Source organism: Amphiprion ocellaris, chromosome 4, assembly GCF_022539595.1.
Source record: "Amphiprion ocellaris isolate individual 3 ecotype Okinawa chromosome 4, ASM2253959v1, whole genome shotgun sequence".
Classification (NCBI taxonomy): domain Eukaryota; kingdom Metazoa; phylum Chordata; class Actinopteri; family Pomacentridae; genus Amphiprion; species Amphiprion ocellaris.
In genome coordinates, this window is record NC_072769.1 from 357,654 (window position 1) to 382,072 (window position 24,419).

General features: G+C 41.1%; 1 protein-coding gene across 3 annotated transcripts in view; it reads right to left on the reverse strand.

The window, feature by feature from the left end:
• Positions 1–428: 428 nt before the first annotated feature.
• znf827 (zinc finger protein 827) overlaps positions 429–24,419 on the reverse strand; it is a 71,780-nt gene continuing 47,789 nt past the window's right edge. Inside the window, exons 7-15 of one of the 3 annotated variants that reach the window (XM_055009871.1) lie at positions 23,120–23,174; positions 22,880–22,980; positions 14,508–14,645; positions 13,083–13,254; positions 12,033–12,199; positions 9,041–9,250; positions 7,417–7,594; positions 5,077–5,127; positions 4,446–4,583 (exon numbers count right to left, since the gene is read on the reverse strand). In XM_055009871.1, the coding sequence (XP_054865846.1) occupies positions 5,079–5,127; positions 7,417–7,594; positions 9,041–9,250; positions 12,033–12,199; positions 13,083–13,254; positions 14,508–14,645; positions 22,880–22,980; positions 23,120–23,174 (1,070 nt within the window). In that variant the 3' untranslated portion in view covers positions 4,446–4,583; positions 5,077–5,078. Of the gene's footprint in view, positions 4,619–5,076; positions 5,128–7,416; positions 7,595–9,040; positions 9,251–12,032; positions 12,200–13,082; positions 13,255–14,507; positions 14,646–22,879; positions 22,981–23,119; positions 23,175–24,419 lie in introns of all 3 variants that reach the window. The other 2 variants (XM_055009870.1, XM_023262238.3) reach the window with 2 other exon arrangements.

The window sequence follows — 24,419 nt, forward strand, 5'->3', positions numbered from 1 at the left end:
AGCGAATGATTATCTGCTGTGTAACGATACAGTCGCATTCTTAGCAGAGAATGAAGTAACACTCTCTGTGTATTTTGTAATTTCAACCCATCTTTTCTAAGTTTTGGTAGCTGGTCTGGCTTTGTGTGCATGTTTGTGCATGTGCATCCCTTGCATTGAAACTGTTCATCCTTCCTGTGTTCATTAACAGACCTGCAGCTATGTCTTCAAATGTTATGCCAGGCCAACAATCCAACCCCCCAAAATATTGTTAATTTAATAATATGAAATGACATACAGATTGGCTAGAACCAAAAAAAGAAAAAGAATAACTGATACTTTTGCTCAATTAAACAACTTAAGAATTAGTTGATCATCAAAACTGTTGTTGGGGAAAAGAGGAACCAGACATGTAAATGAAATGACAGAGAAAAGACAGACAACAGATGTAATATCTGATGTAAGCTTTACTTTCAAATCCTGTTACATTTAGATCTGGCAAGTAGAACATAAAATAATGCCAAACAAAGAAAACAAATACAAAACCAAAAAAGTACAAATGATCTATTTACCAGTTATCGTCACAACCCTGTACAGCCTTAACAATGGAGTAATTAAAAAAAAAAGCTTTGTACAGCACATACCAATCTTTACCGAGTGCCAAAAGTTAAGATAGTTGAGCCTTTTCTAATCACAAAATACAGCCAAACTTAAAGCTAACCGAGACAGTGCAGTGTGATGCTAGTTAAATGCAACCGAGGGAGTTAGTTTTAAACACAATTAAGTGCTAAAGAACTAGAGAGAGGACAATGTCATGCATACTCTGAAGTGCTGAAAAGGTAGCCAAGCTTTAAAAAAAAAAAAAAAAAGGTCACTGTGCTGCTTACAGTTGGGCAAAAATAAATAGAATAAGTGCTTAAGAATACTGGTTTTCAAAAGGAGCCCTGTTGCCTTTTTAAACATTACACTCAAACTAAGGGGGGCAGAAAGAAGTGCAGCCATTCATGATTATGCTGTATTAAAAGGCAGACATTTTAAAAAGGTGTCAAGAGTGGACACATTCTTCTTTTTTTTTATCTCTCTTTTTTCTATCGGACCCTGACAATTAGTTTGACTCATTCTCAGAAGTCTCAGGTGGTTTCCTTCCACCAAGTGGCACTAGAGTATAAAAGATAACGTAGATAGTACAAGGATGAGTGTGTGTCTGTGTGTGTGTGTGTTGGAGGGATGCTCCTTTCACTCCAGAGACAGAATGCCAGACGTTTACCGAGCAAAAAAAAGGAACAAACAAACAGCAGTGTAAAAGAGAGGGGGGAGAAAATCAAGGCTTCGCTCCAGAGCAGGACGTGACGGATTCAATCCTAACATCACGTCCTGCGGCGAGTTACATTTTGGTCTTGATAATTCATGTTCTCTGTCCAATCAACATTTGTTTTTTTCCAACATGATTAAAGTAGAAAAAAAACAAACAACAACAATAGTTCATTTTAAGAAAATGCACATGTAAATAAGATAAATGGAAACAATAAGGAAAATAAAAACACAACCCCTTTACAAATAAGGGATTTTGGCTTGAAGACCACTTCGGAACACAAGCGCAATCAATAAACGGGTAAAGCTTTTTAAAAAATAAAATGCTTGTACTATGCTGCCCTATCTCGCAACTTCTCTTTTTGAGCATTTTACAGATAAATACATATTCTCATAATCAAAAAGTGCAGCACTGTGCAAAATTGGCGATCACAATTTAGCCTGGGACCTTTAGTTCCCAGGGGGAGCTTGACCTCTACTGTCTAATTCATGCAATTTGTATTCATTTACTTTCTCTGATTTCACAGAGGCAGACCCCTTTGCACCACTACAAATGTCTAAATGTGAAACTAAGGGGTGTCGATTGAGTCATTTCCAGCAACTACTGCTTACTCCACATTATGGTAACTTGGTGGATCTAAGTTTGCACTTTAAAAAAAAAAAAAAGGAAAATAAAAGTTTTAAGTGCTTTTGGCTTGAAGTGTAACTACAGTAAGTGCAATTAAAACTCAAAAGGTTTGACAGGAGGGTAGGGAGGGGGGGTGGGACAAAAAGCAGTACCATGTCTGCCGGCCTAACAGAAGCCTGTGCCATCGAACACAACGCTGTACAGATGAATGGCTTTGCTTCATCATCGCACCTACAGGAGCTTTTTTTCCCCTCAAAACGGGTGTCTGTGAATGTTAGTAGAAAATGTTTATTACAATGTAAAAGGCTCAGTAAAAAAGTAAAAACAAACAAAAATGAAAGACGAATAAAATGAAAAGAAAAAAAGACACAGAAAGGCCACCAAACACACTAACTTTCCCGTCTTAACCAACGCAGAAGACGTCCTAGTTCGCACTTCTGCGTCGCCTCTTTTTCATGTACATAAACAAAAATACATTCATTCAAGTCATTTTGGAACAGTTTTTTTTCTTTTTTGTACACAAAAATTACAAAAAGCTCCAAAAAGCACCATTGAATCGGCCTGTGGTGACCCTGGCTGTGGATAGCTCACTAACCCAGAGCTGGTCACCTCCACAAAACAGTTATCTCATATATCTCTTCTATGTATAGGTGCGTGATACATAGTTCTGCATATAACGCTGTGCTGATATCAACCTGGTCTCAGAAATAATTAATCAATGTCTCCATCTCGTCGCACCTTTGATGACTTCGCTGCTAATTCATCCGTCAGTGCAAATGCAGTCGCAAATTACATTAGAATAAATTTATGTTTCTTTACATGATAGGTCAGATTGAATATTTTCTATATTTACATTATCACAGCTTATTTATTGTTTTGTGAGCTTAAAAAAATTGAAATTAACTAATAACCCATTAAAAAAAACATTTATTCTGAGACAGAAGTGATATCAGTCAGCAGCTACGCATAACACGGTTTCACCATTATACAAAAAATGAACAGAAATCAAAAAGATGGGAAGGGCTACAAAACTATGTACAAGACTGATAAATAAGTAAGTGCGTGGTTTGAGGCGTTGCTTTGGAAAAGTGCCTTTTTCAATGAAAAGCATTCCGTTTCATTGGTTCTGTCCACATTGCACCGCTAACACTTCAGGATATCTCGAATTTAGCTTCCTAATGACGTCAAAGCTAGTTGAAACACAGAAACAGGCATGCTATTTCGATGCATAATAGCAATAGACAAAAATGCACTAAAATATAGCACTTGCAAGTTTTGTTTCGTCTTTTTATCTCGTCAAACGTCTAAAGAAAAATATCTATAAAACTGAGATACGTTAGTTTCATCAGATAATGCAACTGGGTCCAGGTCATTCAGACGTTTAAAAACAGAAAAAAGGTAATAGATAGTAGTACTTGAAGTAGTAATAATTCAATTGATAGAACTGATAAGAAAAGCAGCTTTTTGATATAAATGCATTTTAGCATGTACAGCCTTTATCTCTTATAAATGTTTTTTTTTTCCTTTTCTTCAATATGTTTGCCTGGTCCAGCTTATTTTGCTGGTCTGATTGGAAAAGACTTCTCCCACTGCAGTGGTCAAGTGTCATTCACACCACCGTCTGAGGAGTGAGGGAAAGAGTGCGGAGAGGGGGAGGAGAGGGGGAGGAGAGGGGGTGGGCGAGGTCAGACAGTCTTGGCCCTCTCCATCAGTCCCAGGTAGGCCAGGAAGGAGTGTTTGTGGGAGGAGGGTGAGGGGGAAGAGCAGGAGGGGGACGCCGAGTTGGAGGAGAAGAGGAGAGGAGATGTGGCCGGCCGCCATCTGGAGTGGAGGTGCGAGTGGAATGTGAAACGGCTGTTGTGGGTGAACAGGGTGGTGAGGGGGATCAGGTGGGCCCGGTCGCAGTTCCTGTACTGCTCCAACATGTGGCGGGAGGAGGGAAGGAAGAGGGAGGGGCTGCCGCTGCTCACGCCGCCGGGGTTTCTCGTGGCGTCGCCGCCGTTCACGCTGACCAGGCAGTGCAGAGGGCTGCTGGGGTCCAGCTGGTGGGACTTGCCCAGTGTGAGCGACAGAGCGACCGACTGGAGCGCCTGAGATGCTGTTAGGCTCATGAGAGGGCTGTTGCTGCCGCTCCCTCCGCTGCTGCCTCCTCCACTGAAGAGGAAGCTCTCCTGGCTCTTCTGCAACGATGAGCCCCCGGGTGACGTTCCCTCTAGTGGCAGCTCCTCCCCTCCCGCCTCCTCGTCTTCCTCCTCTTCTTCTCCTCCTCCTCCGTCCAGCCCCCCCATTCCTCCACTCGGGTGTTTCTTGAGGTGGCGGCTGAAGACAAAGGGGTGTGTGGTGGTGAAAGGGCACTCTTGGCAGCCGAAAGTCTGGCGCGGCGCGTGCTTCAGCTTCTTGTGCAGGTTGAGGTTGTCCTTGCGCTTGCAGCTATAAGAGCAGCGGTCGCAGTGGAAGGGCCGCTCGCCCGTGTGCACACGCACGTGCTCGATCAGCTTATTGGCCGTCTTGGACAAGTAGCCACACTGCTCACACTTGTAGTGGTTGCCCAGGCGGTGCCCGCGCATGTGGGCCTCCAGTGAGGCCTGGTCGGGCCACAGTCCCTGGCAGATGCGGCAGCGGTACTCCATCTTACAGTGCGTCTTAAGGTGGCACTCCATGGCCGCTGGACGATTGGTGGAGTAGATGCAAAAAGGGCACCTGGTTAATGCAACACAAGGAAAGGAAAGAGGGAGGGAGGGAGGGAGGGAGGGAGGGAGGACACGACACACAAAAAGCGAAAGTGACAGTTGAAAGGAAAATGTACATACACAACCATGTAACACACTTTGATATTTCAGAACACAAAGTGATGAAGAGGAGAAGGACAGAAAAAGAAAAACAGTGTGTAATGTACAGTTCTGTGTGCTCAGGGTGGTATGTGTGGCAGTTTAATGGTGGAAGAATTGTGGCGATCAGGTATGTGTGTGTGTGTGTGTGTGTGTGTGTGTGTGTGTGTGTGTGTGTGTGTGTGTGTGTGTGTGTGTGTGTGTGTGTGTGTGTGTGTGTGTGTGTGTGTGTGTGTGTGTGTGTGTGAGGGAGGAGGGGGGGTGACAGGCTGGAGAAAAGATTGGAGCAGTAGGACATGAAGGGAAATGAAGGAATGGAGTGGCACTTACATTTAAATAGCACCTTTCATCTGCTCTGGGCCCCAAAGCGCTTCACAAACCCTGCAGAACAGAATCACCTCAGAAAAACCTCGAAATGGTCAAGGCCCTCTCTCCCTTTCTACACACTCCTACATATACAGAAACACTTTACAATGCTCAAGTGCAAACACATGGACACACTAGTCTGGGGGGAAAAAAATGTATCTGGTCTTGGGGGTCAGAAAATGCAGGCAACTGAAAACCAATTTTCCCTTTAAGCTCTTTAACTTTTTCTACACCTGCTAAATTCTGCCTGCTTTGAATAGTGAACGTAAGTGTGGTTTACATAAATTAAGAGACTGTGTAAACCTGGCGGAATTTAAAGTAGAACCCACATGTGCAGGTATTAACAGTACAGCAAAGAAACTGAGTTGAAGCAGGTAAATTTTAATATTAACAACACCAAAAGAAGGGTTCTTCTCTTTTTCCTCCACTGAATACAAAAAGAATCTAAAATATCTACCACCGGATTCTTTCTCTTTGGAATCTGAGTTAAACAAATCAATCTGGCTTCGGAAACATTTACACCAGACAGAAAAAACATTTAAAACGATTACAAAAAAACTCTTTTATATTTATTCACTCGCACTAAAGCTAGCAGCAGGTCCTCCAGTTAGTGACTAAAAGATGCTATGTGAAGTTCTTTGCGCTATGAAGGGGCTTCTCGTGTATTTGTGTTCTGCTGTCTACAGGTTTTTCTATTGATAAAAAGAAGTCAGTGTAACTTGTTGGCAGCTTCCTGTTTTCACTGAGTGAAACGCTACCATTTCCAGACATGTAGCAATGTTGAGGACATGCTAACTGCACTGATGGCTGCACAGAAAAAACATGTGGAACACAGATCTTTGTTTATGACAAGATGAGGTGGCAATCATAATGATAGTCGATGGTTCCGCACATGCACAGACTGGAGTTATGTGAACGACTGAAAAACAAAAACATGGCTTCACTTATTTTTGACAACTATTCTCATGTATAGAAGCTTGTTTTTTTTTTTTTTTTTTTTTTTTTTTTAAAATCCCAGCTGCTGTTAACTGCCACACTAAAACTAAAGTAAATGATTAAGATTAGGGTACAATCACACAGAAACATGGTCACCGTGTGGTGTGTTGAGGTCAGCAGATGGGCTTTATGTTAGCTCGACGGGCCTAAAATGGTACAAAAAACGTGTCACAGTACAACAAAGGCTCCCGTGGGACTGGAGTATGGAGATGGAGAGGGAAGCATGTGAGGAGACTAGAGCTGCATAAACAGTCAATATGAGCAAAACATAGCTGCCTTATCAGAATACGTAAAAAAAATAACGACAATCAATATGTGGGTTTATATATTTAAATGTGTGGAGATGTGGACATGTTGGGATCAGTCTTTACAAAATGCATGCTGTGTATAGCTGTGAATCCTGAAAACATGCATTAGGTTTAGCAAACATGTATTTAGAGTGAGTGTTTCTGTCATACTGTAGATGTGACTGATCAGACATTTGGGCTTATGGAGTACATTTACGCTCTTGATTATCTTCCAGGGGTGTGCCAACAAATTCTATATAATCAACAGTACAGTATATTAAGTGTCTGTATTTGGGGGGGTAAAAATAGAGCTTTCTGGATTGCAGGTTTTCATCAGATATTTTTCTTTGGCATAGCTGTTAGCTGTGGGCAGTGGAACAACAGACCCTGAGGGGAAGCCCATTTCCATATCCTTTCCACTCTCCCTTCTGTTCAGAACAGCCACTGCAGACCACAGACCACTGTCGAACAAGTTACACTTGCCAAGAGAGACTGTCGAGCAAAACTACAGCTTGTATCATTTCATTTGCTGGCCGCAGATAATGAACATTTAAGTGAGGTTAACTGACTAAAGCCGCCTGGCCAAAATAATCTTCAAATAGACCATGTATCTGTGCTTCTGTCTCATAAATCAAAGTTTACAGGTGCCGTATGTGCAGCCGTTACAATCAGTTCAAGCTAGCTGGATCTATATACAGTTATGCACCTTTCTTTATCCTTTAAGTTAGTCTACATGCAGCATTTTAGGAACACAAAGTGAACTGGTGCATGTAAAATAATAATTTGAACTACTGAGAGATGCCTGTAACTAGTTAAGTGGCTCATCATTATCATTTGGCATTGTTCCATCTGAAAACTTCAGCTTTTTTTTTTGACTGAACTGAGGTGAAATTGAAATATTCTGAAACTAGCACACCCCTAGCATGGATCTGTGAATGTGTGTGCTCTGTATGTGTGAGAAGGTGAGGGAGGGGAAGGACGGGCGGAGTTAGGAACCTCTGTGTGTACTTGCTTTCCTTACTTGAGCCCTCCGGAGGGGACGGTGTGGCACTTCTTGTGCTCCAGCAGCTGCTCGGGCGTCTTGAGGAACTTGTGGCAAACGTCGCACTCAAACATTCGTGTGATGAGGTGGATCTGGAGGTGCCGCTCGTACATGCTTCGTGTCTTGCACACAAAATTGCAGAAGACACATTCAAAACCTGGAGAGAGCAGAAAGAGCAGGAGAAGGGGGAGTTATGACCGGGTCCATTTTAAAAATCTGATCATTCTGTTAATGTGCCTCTGGTTGTGGCCTGAAACAGTTTAAGAATAAACCAGACTGAAATTTCAATGGGAGCCCACCTGCTGTAACAGTCAGAGAGAGCTTAGACACAGTCAGGTTTAATAACTGCCATTCGGATAAATACAATACAAGCAAGATTCCCATCTTTGGCTCCGTTTAAAGAACACTCCAGAGCTGTAGTACTGCACTTCTATACAGTGGAGTGGCTCAGAAGAGAAAGAAAAAAAACCCTGTTACGGTCAAAATAGATGCAGCGGGGGCTGAGACATCCTGAGTCTAGAACTGGGCTCAAGATCTAAAAACATGAGATTCTGCGATTCTCATTACAAAACCAGGTATTTTGTTAAGATCCTCCTGACTGGTAAATGACCACATCACCACAACTTCACACTACAGCTGGTAACAAAAACTTTCTATTCTACATGTGGTCTCCAAGCCAAACCCCCAGATAACCCCAATAACATCATCACTGTATATTTTCTTAGACTTTACAAAAGCCCCTTCAGAGCCACAGAAAACATCATCTAATTTTATGCACAGGCTGAGTGGTGCTCCTCATGACTAGTAAACTAATCTTCATATGTAAAATTGGCAGAGTGCCCCATTAAGTTACCTAATGGAAGAAGAAAAATAATTCAGAACAGCCGGGATTAGGCCACACACAAACACAATTAAATGAATGAAGTTAACATGTAATGCTGTCACATCAGAACTCGTTTGCAACGTTCTGCAGCTGTTCTGCAGCTGTTGTGAATAAATGGGTGTATTTTTGAAGGACACAATGAGTTAGGTAGCAATGCATCATTTTATTGCCCAGAGAACACCTTCCTGACCAAAGAGTTTAGTCTTAATAGACCTCCAAAGGACAAGTGTAATTACAGTGGAGACAGGCTCAATGGCTCTAAAGCTCCTGAAAACGGAAGAATGGTGTCACATATGAACACAAACATTTCTGCCAAAAGTTAGACCTGGCTTGGCTTTTCACATTACATTTCACATTGTGCATTTGTTTTCCGTTGTGCTCTTCTAACAAGCTTGAAATTGGTCTGGAAAAGGTGATCAAACAATTACTATTCAGCAACATTTTAATCCATTTCTGCTGAATTTTGGCGGGCTGTTTGGCCACAGTAATCCAAATGTGACCAATTCACATCAACACAGTCCCTCTAGAGCAGATCTGCTGGGTTTTTCAGAGTCAAACTATTAATAAATAATACCTAAACATGTTTTTTAAACTTTGATTCTTGCTTATTTAATCATGAATATTTAATGTTGTGGAGAAACATTTCAGATTGGAAGCTGTTTTCAGCGGCTTTAAAGTGATGAAGAGTATCTGCTTGCAACATTTCCCACAGTTCCTTGCCTTTGTCAGACTTGTCCTCAGTTCCCGATCCCGAGTGGCTTCCGGAGCTGGACTGGCTGCCTGCGGAGGAGGGCGGTGCCAGCAGGCTCTTGAGTTCCTCGTTACCGTGGGTGAGGTCTCCACCCTCCGAGCTGTTCAGTGAATCGCTGAGGGCTGAGAGCGACGATGAGGTGCTCTTGGTCTCGCTGAGGGGACTTCTGGAGTTCAGACCTGGACACGAGCGGGCAGAGGGTACAACAGGTAATAAATGTTACTATTATGATCAAAACGTAATGACAGGAAACACCCTAAAACAAAGATGCCGATAAAATGTGCACAAATCATGGGATTTGCTTCATGCAAAAAAGCCCTTTCTCAATCCCCACTGGTATCTACATTCACACAAACAGAATGAAAGCAGGCAGCCTCCATCGTCCTGTGCTCCGACCGAGGCCCTGCTGCCAGTCCAATCAAGATGCAGTGTGCTTTTATTGATCCCCTTCTCTAAGTCTGCAATTCACTGCGAAGAGAGAGGGAATTAGAAGGGGAGGGGGCAGCAGGGAGGGGTGAGAAGCTCAGGTCATGGCCGAAGGAGTTAAGATGGCGGGAGCATCTCAGGGCACAACTCAACAAAGGGCATTCACTCTGGAGGGAGTGAATGAGAGAAAAGCCTGCACGGATGCTGAAATGGTTGACCTATCTTTTTAATACAGGTGCACAAACACAGAGGAATGTACACATGGGGTGCACATGCTTTTTCACATGAGGACTTTTAAAGTAATGAAAGATTAATTGCCTTCAATCAACTGTAAATACACGAGAGTCATTCACAGCAGCAGTTTGAATACAGTAGTAAACTGGCTTTAGGTAGTTTTATCTCCTTTACTGCAGTGTTCATCATCTACTGGCCTTCTCTTACTAAATCCCAAAGGCTAATGTCAAAGGATATAAAGAAAGGGGAAACAATACGCTGGTCTGAGCCGAAGGGACTCGACCTTAAAACGTACCTTAACTAAAGAAATATTCCATTTTCTCTTTTACCACTGTCTAGCAACATTTATGAACAGAAATAAAGAAGCAAACTCTCACCCCTTTCCTACTGAGAAAGGCACCCAACCAGCCTTTTCCCCCCTGCAGAGTCCAGACTTCACACAGGGTCAGCTTGAACTATGACACCTGCTGGGCTCTGCCATCTCTGGCCTGGGTGTGTCCACACGGTTGACCGGTGAACTAGCCTTTTACAGTCTGTCAGGCCTGCCTCTGAAGTTGTGCTTTGACCACTCTAACACCTAAAGTTTTACCAAACAGAGCTGGACTGTGGCAAATTATTAAAATCTTCACACAAACAAAATAAGATGTGTGTCTGTGGAGTTTAGGGTACATTCCCCTCTATGTTTGTATGTTCGGTGGTGGTGTCCATCTTGTGCGAGACTGAGATAAATGCCAAGCCGGGCAGAAAGACTTAAAAGATGGCCACAGTCGCATCGTAAACCCAGCTCGTCTCCAAAGGACCCAAGGCCTATTGATTTTTTCCCCTCAGGCACGATAAGGGCCAACCTTCTCAGATAAACAAGGCCACTGTGGCCTCTGAAAGACCCCTCAGCTGTCTGGGCCGGACAATCCCACCCACCCACCCACACGTACACACAAGAAGCCGGTGTGCTCACACACACACTGAGGAACAGTGGAAGAGCAAAACGTCAGCAATAAACTGGACAAAGCTGTTTTAGACAAAAACACTCATATCGACCACCGGGGGTTCAGACCGGCAGCAAAGTCCAAAGAAGGTCGATTGGAGGAGGCTTGTTTGTGAAACCCAGTTCTGCTGCTCGTCTCTCTTTTGTGTCCTCTGAACTGTGTGCGTATGTAGTACTACATCATGATGTCTGTACTTCAAACAGTGCACGCTGATTTGCTTTAATATAAAGTAAAAAAGCTCCGTAAATGTTGAAACAGTGACACAGTTTAGGTTGTGTTGGCTCTGTGATCACACAGATTTGAAGTGAAGCAGAAGCTGAAATGATTAGTTGATGAACAGAAAATTAACTGGCAATCATTCTGATACCCAATTATTTGTTTAAGTCATTTTTTAAAGCATAATGACAACTCCTATTCTTTCCAATTATTTTCTTTTTCTGTTGCCAACAAAATAAACTAAATCTGTCAAATTGGGCTCTGCGGTTTTTAATTTTATAACAATTCATTGATTAATCTTCAAAATAACTAGTGGATTCATTGATAACAAAAACAATAATTACTTGTCATCTTAAATAAAACACTGACTACAAGGATAAAATGCTTTAGCTTCGGTTTAAAGATGTTTAAATACAAATCAGTTAAGCAGAGTAGAAACCGCAGATGATTACTGATGATTCTTGAAACCTTTGAAGCTGAAAGTCCGCTCTTTAACCTCACTCACTGTTTAAATTTATAGCCCATGTGTTGGAGGATGAAGCAAAAACAATAGAAAATGTGTCACTGTACAAATACTGCACTGTATTTCTATTCTGAGCTGCGAACAAGAGCCACAATGTGTAAACTGCCACCCACTCTTACATGTTAGAGTAATTTTGAAAATAGCTCCATAAATCATTTTTTGCAGGAGTCGAATCGTGTATTTTGCTACTATCCGGGAGATTTTTGAGAATCCTTCACCAAAAAACCGGACAGTAAGATGAAAGCTGAAATTATTAGTCAATTACCTCATTTGTCGACAAAAAGAAAAGAGATGTTTTTAGAAAAAAAGGTAAACATTATCTTGTGTCTCAGCTTGTCAGTTGTGAGGATCTGCTGCTTTTCTTAATAAGTAATAGTAAATTCTGCATGTTTAGATTACACACTGGCAAAAAAAACTGAAATTCTGATGAGCCTTTTCTCAACTGTTTGCTATTTTATAAACTAAACAAACCACTTTACTGAGAAAACAGCACAATAGAGTTATGTCCGACCAAACAAAAGATTATTTAATTCATCTTGAACCGGTGCACTTCAATCAAAATCAGGCCCTCTTTACCTGCATGTCCAGTACTGATGTGGTTCTTCATGTCGTTCTCCTCCATGCAGACGTAGTCGCAGACGCTGCAGCAGAGTGAGAACATCCACTGCTCCTTGTCCACATGGAGCGACATGTGGCTGACAAACTGGGCGTTCAGCTCCGTCTGGAAACCACACACATGGCAGCTGGACAGAGAACAGAGAGGAAAAAGGAGGAAGATGGTGAGAATGAGAGGAGGGAGACAGTCAGCTTTAGTGTTATATTTTTGCCTGCATAAATTGTTAGATGGTATGGTGTAGCTGCATTCCTTTCAATGTGCTAAAGATTATTGAAAATAACCTCCCTCTGTAGTTCAGAAATGGTGAGACTGACCCATTTTCTAATCATTAGCCACATTAAAGTGTAAAGTAACATTTGTGAAATCTTCTTATTTGCTTTTTTCGCCGGGACTTAGATGAGGAGATTGAGAACAGTTGTGTCTGTGCGCTAAAAATACGAAGCGACAGCCAGGAGATGATTAGCTGAGCTTAACATAAAAAAGTGGAAGCAGAAGGAAACGGCTCTGCTCTGCGACAAGTTTAAAAACTGAACTACCCACAGATAGAAATCTCACCAAGGGTTCTCTAAAATCAGTGGAGAATCCGTAAAGTCACAAAACCTGATGGACATTTTTACAATTTGTGTTTTTATGCATTAAGGATGAGATACGGTGGTAATTATCTGTAGAGTTGCTGATAGGCTTGTTTTGTTGTTTTTTTTTGCCGTTTCCACCTGATTCCAGTCTTTACGCAAAGCTACTTACTGTCTTTTGCCTGATGTTCAAAATAAAATGGAATCTATCATCTCATCTTAACTGCGAGCAGGAAGGCGCTTTTACTAGTTTGTCGAACTATTCAGATAGTTGACTCACAAAATACAAAGAAAACAGAGCAGTGGGAGGGCAATTAATTAAATAATGAATAGGTAGCAAATGAAAAAAATGCCTTCATCAGGTCCAGTTGTATCTCTGTTACTGTCTGGAGACTCCGTAAGAAGATGTGGGGGGTGTGCTGGGTCTGTTATCTCTACCTGTAGTAGTAAGGGCAGTTCTTGCGCTCAGCAGAGTCGGCTGTAACAGCGCTGACGATCTGCTCAGCATCTGTGTTGACCAGCTTGACAGAGTGGATGGTCAGGTGCTGATTGAGGTTAGCCCTGCACTTGGCTGCATAAGGACACAGGTGACACTTGTACTTCCTCTCTTCTGCAACAGAACACACACAGACACAAAGAACCCCGGGTTACTGTAAATATTACCACAGATGATATTTCATTAAGTTGGGCTCAGCCTGGGAGCCTTTAAAGTGAGCTTAAACCTAATTACCTCTTGCCTAACCATGCCTCACCTTCGCCTGACCCAAACTGTAAATCTGACCCCCCAAAAACATCTTGAGATGTCAGACAAAATTAACTTTTCAGAAAAGCGTCCAGATATTCCTGCAGATGCCGCGAGATGGTTAAAAACATGAAGCGTATAATATAATCTCCCATAATTTTGAGTGCTATATAATCTACACAAAAACACATTTTCTTTCATCCAAAAACAAATTAGCATAACAACACACATGCACTCTCTCTCTCTCTCTCTCTCTCTCTCTCTCTCACACACACATGCACATACACACACACCCCATTTGCCCCAAGGACATGAAGCCAGGCAACCTTTATGTCGCCGGGGAAACCAAAAAGACCATCACACTGACATATGCCCCTGCTTCTGCTCTCTGTGGTGTGGCCAAGCTGTTCACAGCCAACACTCTCAGATGGTGTGTGTGTGTGTCGTGTAGTGTGTGTGCGCGCAGAATGTGAGAGCATGTCCAATTGTGTGGGGGCATTTTGTACACAAGTCTCCATTTGTGCACTCAGCGATTGGTCTGTTATCCCAAGTAGGCTGCATTAATTTCTAATCCAGACTGAAATTTGCTTGAAATAAAATCGCATAGGACGGAAAATCATTCATTTTTTCTTTCTTTTTTTTTTTTTTTGCTAATAAGGACTGAGAGAGGGATTGTGGAAGACAGCGATGGGGTAGGATGGATCAATTGGGAGCAAAGTGGGGCCAAGTTTGAAAACACAGTGTAATCAGGACACAGGGGAGTGAGGAAGTCTCCCATGTTGTCGAGTGTTAGAGAGAATGTGAAAGAGCGAGCCAATCGTAGCAGCATCGGAATTACTGGTGTGTGTGTATGTGTGTGTGTCTAGATACTGTGTGAGGCATCCTTCTAGCTGGGTAATTAGACGGGCAGTTTTCCCAGTGAGACTAATCATGGTAGTAATCTCTTTAAAGGAAGGGTAATCTAGTCTAGTCAACATTATTTATTGACTGTGGGCAGCACTAGCACACATGTACAAACCCAACACCTAATATCTATACATTGACAAAGAGACTGTACATGCAGATGTGTAGCAGTGTTGTGTGCAGACGCTAATAATGTAATTGTGTGTGTGGTTATTTACCTGTGTGTAGCGACAGGTGTCTGGAAAGGGTCTGCTGTCTACCGAACACCTTGCCACAGACGGGACAGGGGAAGAGCTGTTCGTTTAGTCTCCACTGGGCAATCCCATTTCCCGGCTCGCCATCATCCTTTTCTGAGTCTGGAACACACACACAGGCACACAAAACCATACTCATCATTCACTGCTGACACAACCAGCCACGAAAACATCTGCAGGTGGACCAAACACTGTAAAGTTGTGCTGCTGTAAATCAAACAAACTTAAGTTCACGATACGTCAGTGCTGAAACTGCAGCTAAAATAACGATAACACACGTAATGTCTACCGACTAAATTATGGGGCAACCTTAATTTTATCCATCCTTTTGAAGAATTTTTGTGGCATTTTGTTTTTGCAATAATTGAGAGATGAAAGCAAACAAGGGGAGAGAGGGAGAAAAGGAACGAAGGTCAGAAACAAGCCTACACAGTACAGAATATGGTCCACGTCTTAACCACTCGCCCACTGGGACTCTCCAGTTGCGTCCATCCTAACTGACACCGGTAAAGCAGCTGGAACGATACAATACAGAACAGTGTGTCCATTTACTTGGACATTTCTGGAAATATGTGCTTTATTACTAAGAGTTAGACGAGATGATCGATACCACTCACACATACTGTATGTCTGTTAAATATTAAGCCAGCAGTCGTTAGCTTGGTTTAGCAAAGAGACTACCAACAAAGAATAAGCAGTAGAGATATCAGGAAGCAACTGTAAGAGCAGTCGTAAAACACATCTTGCTGTGGGTTTTGTATGTGTTAGTGTATATCCAAGATACTTTAGATATATTCTAAGGCAGCAGTTCCCAACCGCACAGAAATAATAAAAACGTATTGGTGTTGTATTTTGAAAAATGACTAGATCGTCTTCCCGTTCTCTGAAAAGAGGGAGAGGCTGAGACAAAAGCAAGTAAGAAGTAAATACTATTTAGCAATAAAAAGTAATAGGACATTTTTTTAAAGTTAAAAAAAAACTAAAAAAAAGATTATTATTTGTTATTTGCACGATGACCGAACCGCAGAACTGTCTTGCTTGAAAGTGGTCCATGGTGTGAAAAAGGTTATAGATCACTATTATAAGATGTATTTTTGAACGTTGAACACAGTTTCTGTAAATAATAAACCAGTTTTTGTATAAACAAACAAAAAAAAGAAATGTCTTCCTTGGCGACCAGCAGACAAAAATTGAAGAGGTTTTCGACTGAACTGCAAGCTGTGTTTACACAGAGCACATAGGAGATACGTATGGAGACAGATTAAAAATGTACACTACCGTACAAAAGTTTGGGGTCACCCAGGCAATTTCATGTTTTCCATGAAAACGCACACTTCTATTCGTGTGCTAACATAATTGCACAAGGGTTTTCTAATCATCAATGAGCCTTTCAACACCATTAGCTAACACAATGTAGCATTAGAACACAGGAGTGATGGTTGCTGGAAATGTTCCTCTGTACCTCTATGGAGATATTCCATTAAAAATCAGCTGTTTCCAGCTACAATAGTCATTTACAACATTAACTATGTCTAGACTGGATTTATCATTCATTTTATGTTACCTTCATTGAAAAAAATGTATTTTTTTCAAAAATAAGGACATTCTTGCACTGCACATCTCTGCACTTTTAAACTTTATTTTTATTTTTATTTTTTCGGTTAAAAATTTTTTTCACCCTTGTATATATTGTAAATAAAGCTGCTGTAACAATGTAAATTTCCCCTGGAGTGGGGAGAAATAAAGAACTTTATCTTTATCTTTATTTCTAGGTGATCCCAAACTTTTGAACAGTAGTGTAAGTAATAAAATGTCCATAGTATGTAGAGGCGCCTTTTGCCTCCAGTGTCATTCACACCTCTAGACACTTAGAATTCAACTAAAATTTTTATGATTCATACCATAGATGGTGTTTCCATAGATGAGGACTTATTATTGCAGTGAAAAGTGAGACCAATGCGTAAAAACACCTAGAAACTGCTTGGGGTTTGGAGGGTTAAACAGTCCCTAAAACAAAAAAACAAAAAAAACAAAAAAAACAAACAAAAAAAGAGGTGTAGAAACCTTTGAACGACTTTGACAAGAGCTGAATCTTTATGGCCAGAAAAATGGGTCGGAGCATCTCTGAAATGACTTGAGGGCTGATCCCGCTCAGTAGTGGTTCGAGGAGGGACAATTTATGAACTGGCATCAGGGTACTGGGGGACAGCGGCTGCTCCAACTCACAGCTTCCAGGAATGACAGGATCCGCTGCATGTCTTGGTGCCTGATACTACAGGACACCATCAGAGCGCTGTGGAGTCCATGCGGGCCGCGAGTGTACATATAAATATTTTCGGCTCAGCTGTAACAATTTCATACAGTGTTCTGTTTCTGTGAAGGTGCCGATGTGGCCTCCCACCACCCTTCAGTCCTAACAGGCATGGAAGAGACAGGAACTAGCCATAGGACAAATGACTCAGATGAGAATAACAGAGACGGCACAAAACAAAACATGGATCAGAAAAGAGGAGTAAAAATGCTACCTATGGTTAATGAATGGTTCTTCCAGTAGGATTATGTGTCAACTATAACATCACGCTCACTCATTTCCGTTCTAGTATACGCAGCTTGAAAACTAGCTGTCAAAATAGCAGGTTTATTTTCCCAAAAATTGCCATAAATCAGTTTTTTATTTTTCTTTATATTTCTGTCGGTTCTAGTACAACAGTAGAACCACAGATACACTGTGGGCTAATTTGGTAACCCGCAACACTGAAACCTGTCTGCCACCATTTGACAGATGCTCCTTGTCTAGCCTGCGGATGGGATGCAGTGTAAATGCATTCTTAATGTCAACAACAAGCACCAGTCCTTTGCTCTTACGCCTGCAGCACAAGCACACCACTGAGGATCTCTTTTCTGTGTGTCACCCCATTTCCTTCATAAAGGAAATAAAAAGAATGAGATGGAGTACTTTCAGATGCTTTGATGAACTCCGATAAATTGAAGTTGCTGCTTTGAATTAACCTCACCGTATAAATAGAGCACAGAGCAATTCACAAGGGTAAAAACATGTACTTTTCTCATTGTGTTGTACAACTTCCACAGATGGAGGCAGGATTTTTATTTATTGTCTATATTGTTCGGAGAACAGGCTCCACAGCCTGGCCTTGGCCAAAACCTTTTAGTATATACGGCATTAAAAAGGGAAAAGCCATCATTAAATGACTCTGAGTTTCATTTATTTTATGTCTATAAAGGGATAGAAAAAGGTTGCTCCCTCCTCCCGCTTACACAAAGTTTGATTCTTTGCAGATGGAAATCAGTGCACATAAACTTGACTTTACAAAAGAGAACCAATAAGAAAGAGAATCTTTAGTTCACAGTTCATTTCAACAACAAACGGTGCTGCTTCCTATCACATCTGACTATTAAAAGAGCTTTTCAAAAATATAAAATAAAAAGTTGTCCTACAAAAGCCAGCCTAGCCAATTGATGAGGTATTTGTGGGGATTTGAAAAACCACAATGAGACAAAGCAAAGAATGTTTTCTGGCATTTAGGTGCAGGTTTTGTGGCAAGTGGTAAAGAACAGATGGTGGTGTGAAAGGACATTTTACTGCAGTTGCAGTGACTCACACAACCTGGAGCCTTTGTCCAGTATCTGTCTCACATATTTAATCGCCTCTTTGCCCTCTATATGCAAACTAGTAAATTTATGATATGTGTCTTGTTTATGTGATTTGTGTCACACCATTTTTACATTTTTAGAGCAGTCAAACCAAGATTTTTAATTCAAGCAAAAAACACACTTATTTACTTATTGAACGATTCTTTTTCAAGAGCAGCTATTCCATGGACACAAAGTGTCTTTTATTCACAACAGTAAATAGGAATCAAAATGAGGGCAAGATGCATTTGGGCTACCACAAAAATGTCCAAAATGTTATTTGAACTTGATATAATTTCATTGCCAGTCTTATGAAAAATCTTCATTTTTTTCCAGTTAAATTATTTATTTTAAATTGGCATTGTTTAAATGCTGATTATTTTTTGCAGTTCTAAGAAATATAGTTTCCAGGATACAAGCAATGGACCACAAAGTATGAAATCTTAAATCAGTGCAGCTTCTTGCAACATGCACATCTGTAACTGAAGCTGAAAAGATAATCTAATCTACAGAGAATCACCAACTGTGTTGGTAACCAATTATTAAAATTGATTTTTAAGCATAAATGTCAAACATCCTGTAGTCAGACTATCTCTGGTTTAGGTATTTATTTACTGCTTTTCTCTGTTTCATTTAATTGTATACAAGAAAATTTCTTTGTGTTTTGGACAAAAAGAGGCATCTGAAGATGAGAGGAAAATAATGATGGATGCTTTTATTATCACTTTCTGGTCTTTTGGAGACCAAACTGAGCGAAAAAACGGAGATTAATCCACAGTGAAAACACTTGTTAGCTGCAGTATTAGTTTTTATCATCATGTGAGTCCTGCAGGTCTGTAACTCACCACTGTAACAAGGGTGAGTGAGGGCATGTATGTGACGGTAAATGCATGCAAGTAGATCAGTGTAAAGTAACACCTGTCTGTAAACTAAGTAGGTAATGAGCTGACAGTGTGTGTATGTGTGCTTCCTCTAACACACACACACAGTGAAGTCACAGAGGTGTCGCAACACAGCACATGTCAAGAAGCTTGAGTTACTGCGATCTGGCTCATCTGCAGGTCATGGACTTTCTGACCTCTTGTATTAGCTGGAATCTGACTCAGCCTCACCCTAATATCGGACTTTTCTCCAAACTCCTCGTCAGTACAGGGCCTGTTCTAAGAATTCAAAACCACGCTCTGTGGTTTGTAGCTAACGCTTAGTGCATAAAAGAATTAACTTGTCCTGACTCACACAAGTGATACTAGGGAATGGCCAGGTCACACAGGGTGAAGAGAAGCCAGACGGCAGGGGCTCAAGGCGACCCAGCAAACACGCCGACGAATAAGCCAATTAGGGTGTGGTATGAGCCTTGAAGTGGTTAATGGTTTAATTAGTGCTATTATAGCAGAAGAGAGGGACACAAACAAGAAATGAAGGATTGTGCTAAACCCCAGACTGGAGGGAGGAGACAGCAAACTCCTAAAGTCACACTGGTATCACACCAACTCCTACTCATTTATTCTTTCTTTCTTGCTTAAAGGGAAATGCTCACACTTTTCAGCTTCGTCTCTGCATGATAGTTGTTGGCCTCACGCTCCATTAGCAACCATAAGAGAGCAGTTTTTTGTGTTACAGACACATTGCTGGAGATGCCACATTGCCAGCTACGTAGTTCACAGTCTGGCTTTAAGTTTAAAAAAACATTACTTTAGTCTGTATGACTACAGGTACTAAGTTAAATATAGTTGGGAGACAACCGTGATTTAGCAGCCAGTTGTAACACTTTTACAGTGATTTCACACACATACCTAAGACTCTCTTAACCCTTGACTGTATCAATCATACACCACTACATACTTTTTCTTAAGGCAGATTAAGGCACATATTAAAATATAGCACTGACAACTTATTTTTCATTATTATTAAGTTTTTATATGCTATATTTCATGCATATATGTTTTCATCTTGCAAACTGCCCAAACTCACTTCTTGACACCTTCCAAACCAAAATGAGTCACTAATGTACGTCACATGCTCGCAGTTATTGCACAAAATACACACTGCTCTGCTGTTTTATAGTTGAGCTCAAATGGACAGATGTGGCATCTCCATAGATTTTTCTTTTTTTGGTCAGAATCCTTTAGCTGAAGTGTTTCTAATTCTGAACAGCTTTTAGCTGACATCTTCCAGGTTGTGAGATCTTCTGGCTTCCCAAATTAGTCATGTGTCCTGGAAAACTACTTGTTCATGTTTTTTTTTAAATGAGATTCCTTCAACAAGCCTGACTTCTCATGGGACCACTGATTGGAGACATTTGCCACAGAAGGTTTGTTTTTAATACAGTTTGTCTGAAAGATCAAGCAGAAACTACCAGGCCGATTTTCAAGAAAGCTGGAGGACATACAAAACATGAACAGAGGAAGAAGTCATGAAGTTTTGGTGTCTGTGACTTGATTTCTGTATCGCCATGAATAGGTCAATGTTGGATGTGTATAAAGGTCTCTACACTTTCACCACCGTATTCTGCACCAAAGTCCCTTAGATCAGAGAATAAACTGCTATTACAAGTTCCATGGTCAGGGTTTAAAACAAAGAGGAACCACTCATTCCCTGTTTTACCCACAACACTCTGGAACAAGCTTCCCTTAATTGTCAGAACAGCTCCGTCACTGAATCAGTTCAAATGCTTTTAAAAACCCACTTGTACAGATGAGCGTTTGTGTAACATTTTATCTTTCTCTGATGCACCGTTACTGTTCTTTTTAAGGTTGCACTGTCTTTGTTAATGTTTTATTGTCCTCTTTTAATGTTTAGTTATACATTTATGTATAATAAATATATCGTCAAGATGATGGGAATCCAGCTCGTCTACCCTGATGTCCACGATGATGTTGTCTGTGTACTTGCATATCATAGACTAGTGAACTATTGGCCTTGGGAGAGTTCTGCACTCTGTGTCCTTCTAGTTTGACCATTCAGAGCAATCACTAGCTCATTTTCTGTGCTTTGGTTCAGCTTTTGAATAATCTCATTCTCGTTGCATAGTATTATTGAAAACACATACATCATTACATAGCTTGGATATACAATACACACTTCATAAAAACATTGAAGAAGATTTTTGTTTGTGTTGTGTGTGTTAACAGTGTGTTGTTAAATACGAATAGTTTGAGAAGCAAACCAGGGAGCAGAGTGTTTCATTGAAAAAAACGAATGAATTACAAAGAATGTATTTTAGGTCTCAGCTGCTGTTGATGACCTGAGGTCTGCATATGAAGGCCAATGCAGTATCAACAAAGTGTGATGGCTTGTATAGGAGAGGCAGTATGAACATGACAGGAAAAGACAGTGGTTCACTGGTCACTGAACTGAAAACCTGTTTATTGAAAGTCTACCTCTTTACAGCTGCAGCTAGTAAAGCTTAGTAATGTTTGGATCCGTGGATGATGAAAGGGGGAGAAAAAGAAAAAGAGACACACTAAAAAAATAGAACAAGCGTCCATAGACACAAACGAATGGGAGAAATAAGTAAAACAGTACAAGAGTAAAGAAAAAAAGGAGAAAGCAGCAGAGGTTGGATGTGAAGCTTAAACACACAAGGGAAAGGGGAGGTGGGCAGGGCGAATTAACTTTCAGGACACTCTTGACACCCAGAAGCCAATCAGATTTTCATTAACTGGCAGAGGGACAGGCAAAGCTGGCACAAGCTAATTAACCTCTGGATCTCTCGCTGCCAAAGGAACACGAAGGGAAGTTCTGGGATGCCAGGGAAGAGGGGAACAGAGGGAGGCAGGGGATGCCCTGGGCAGAGCCTTCAGGTTGGGGGAAATGCGTGAGAGTTCAGGAAGGCCAGATGAAGCTCCAAATATGAAAGAGGGAGAGGCGGTCGATCGCTGTGTGACTGCTGTGTGTTGTTGTTCTGTACGTTTGTACATAATGAGCATCTCTGCATAATCAATTATTTCTCTGAGCTACAGTGACAATAACATGAAGATCTTGATACTTATGTTTGAAGACACTCTGCTATGAATGATGCAGGGATACTGACTGTTGGCAATTAATTACATCTCTGTTTGGTTCAACTGCAGTGGACTTTCCGGTCTCTTTTTTTCTGTCTTTGTGTAAAACAATGTTGAACAACATAAAGACATCACGTGATTCATGATCATTAGTTGCAACCCAGTGCCATTTTCTCAAACAGTCAATCAGTCTATTACTGTTCACTTGTCCAAATCCTATATAAATGTTTTGCTTTTACATTTTTCATCTGGTGTTTCTTTTCTTAATGTCTGTTATGCCAGATGTGGAGCACATTTAAAAGTGATTTTAAAGTTAAAAATACAAATAAATACAGTCATTTATGACTCCTTAGAGTGAATATCTTCAACTTGGTGTTTTGTCTGGTCAACAGCTCAAAACCTAAACGATATTAACATGACAAAAAAGTAACACCATACATTTACATTTGCAAAGCAGGACCCAAAACATAATTTAGAAATAATTACCAAAATGCTTCTATTTCCAAAAAGCTATCAAAAAAGGCAGCGATAACTTTTCTGTCATCCATTTGATCGATCACTCGATCGAAGTTAAAGTTAATTTTACCCGCCTCCAACTCGTATTGATTTGTCCAGGTACTTTTACCATCTCTCCACCCATGTTTCCCTACAGTGTGTGTGTCTTTGTGTAACGTGTCTCACCGTGGAATGCTGCCCTGGTGGAGGAACTGGCCTCTGCGGGGGAAGAGCTCTTGGAGCGTGAGTTAAAGGGTGATTGTCTGAAGCACTCGTCCAGGAACGGACTGAAACAGAGAGATGCGACAAATGACACCAATCCCTCAGACTTTGAAGCTGGAGTTGAAAACGTGATGATTACTGATAATGACAATGATAAGAAACAGAGCTACACATCGAATAATATATAGAGTACGACTGACTCACCTGTTTATTCCCACCATGTTGCTGTCTTTGTGGTTGTTGGCTTTGCTGACTTTTTCTGAAAACAACAAGAAAAGTTTGAATTTAAAACCATTTCTAGAGTCATAGCTTATCACACAGCATTATCACATATATATGTTTTAAATTTATCTTTTCTAACTTGCCCTCAGAGGCCAGTTTTGTCACATGACTGAAATCAATACCTTCCCCCCTTTACAGATAATTTCTTTTTGTATCTTCACCCTAAAAAACAGTGACAGTGGAGAGACTAAGTCATGTGGGGAAACAGAGCAAGTGAATGACATGCTCTCAGGGTCTGGACTGGCTGGGAATTGAACCGGGGACTCACAGCTTGAAGCTTTATGTGCTCATGCGGTACGTGCTGTAACCACTCGGATATTGAGTCGCCCCTGAAGTTCAATACTTAGGTCACATGATGACATCTATATCAAAAAATGAGCAACCGACAGCTGCTGCAGGCTGTGGGAGGCGGTTGGAGACTCCAAAAAACCAAAAAAAAAACCAAGTTAGTGGACCTTAAGATTTACTAAATATTTCTTTTGTCAAACTGCTGTTTCCAAATGTTGAAATCTACTGCTGACATCTGATATTTAGATGTGACCAGCTGTCAGTTTAAGTTGGGTATCAGCTGGTAAGTTTTCTTAAACATCCCACAGGTCATATATCATTGTCTGACACAGAAACCAAGACGACGCATGTGCCCGACTGCTGCATCCCTTTAAGTTAAGTTCGGCTGGTAAAGTACGGGTTTGCCATGCCAGCAGGGGTGCCCTGGCCATCTGGAGTAGTGGGAGTCTCTCCAGTGGGTGTGCCGACCTGTGGGCCGCAAGCTAGCTGAACAAAACTAATTTGAAAACATTTTTTAAAAATAACAACGTGAATAGCTGCCCAGATCTGCATTAGCCTACACAGATGGCACATGTGTGTTGGTGTGCGGTCATGCTCTTGTATGTTAATGGGGGAACAAAATATTAGAGCCACCTTTCAACATTATGGAGTCCGAATGAACACCTCCGCTACCTTTGCGCTCAAAAACTGCCCAAGAGTTGAATCACCACCACTTATATGTGTAAAGATTTTAAAATCTGGTCCAAAAGTTAGGATGAATTTATACATAGCTATCTAATAGATCCTAAGTCCCTCCCCCCACACACACTTTTTGTTCCTTAGCATCTTGTAACTAGTTGGACTCTCTAGTTTTTCCAACTTGTAAAAAAGTCGTTTTCTTTTTTCCTGACATATGTGCTGCTCAGATTAATTAAAGCAAAGCGACCACACAATG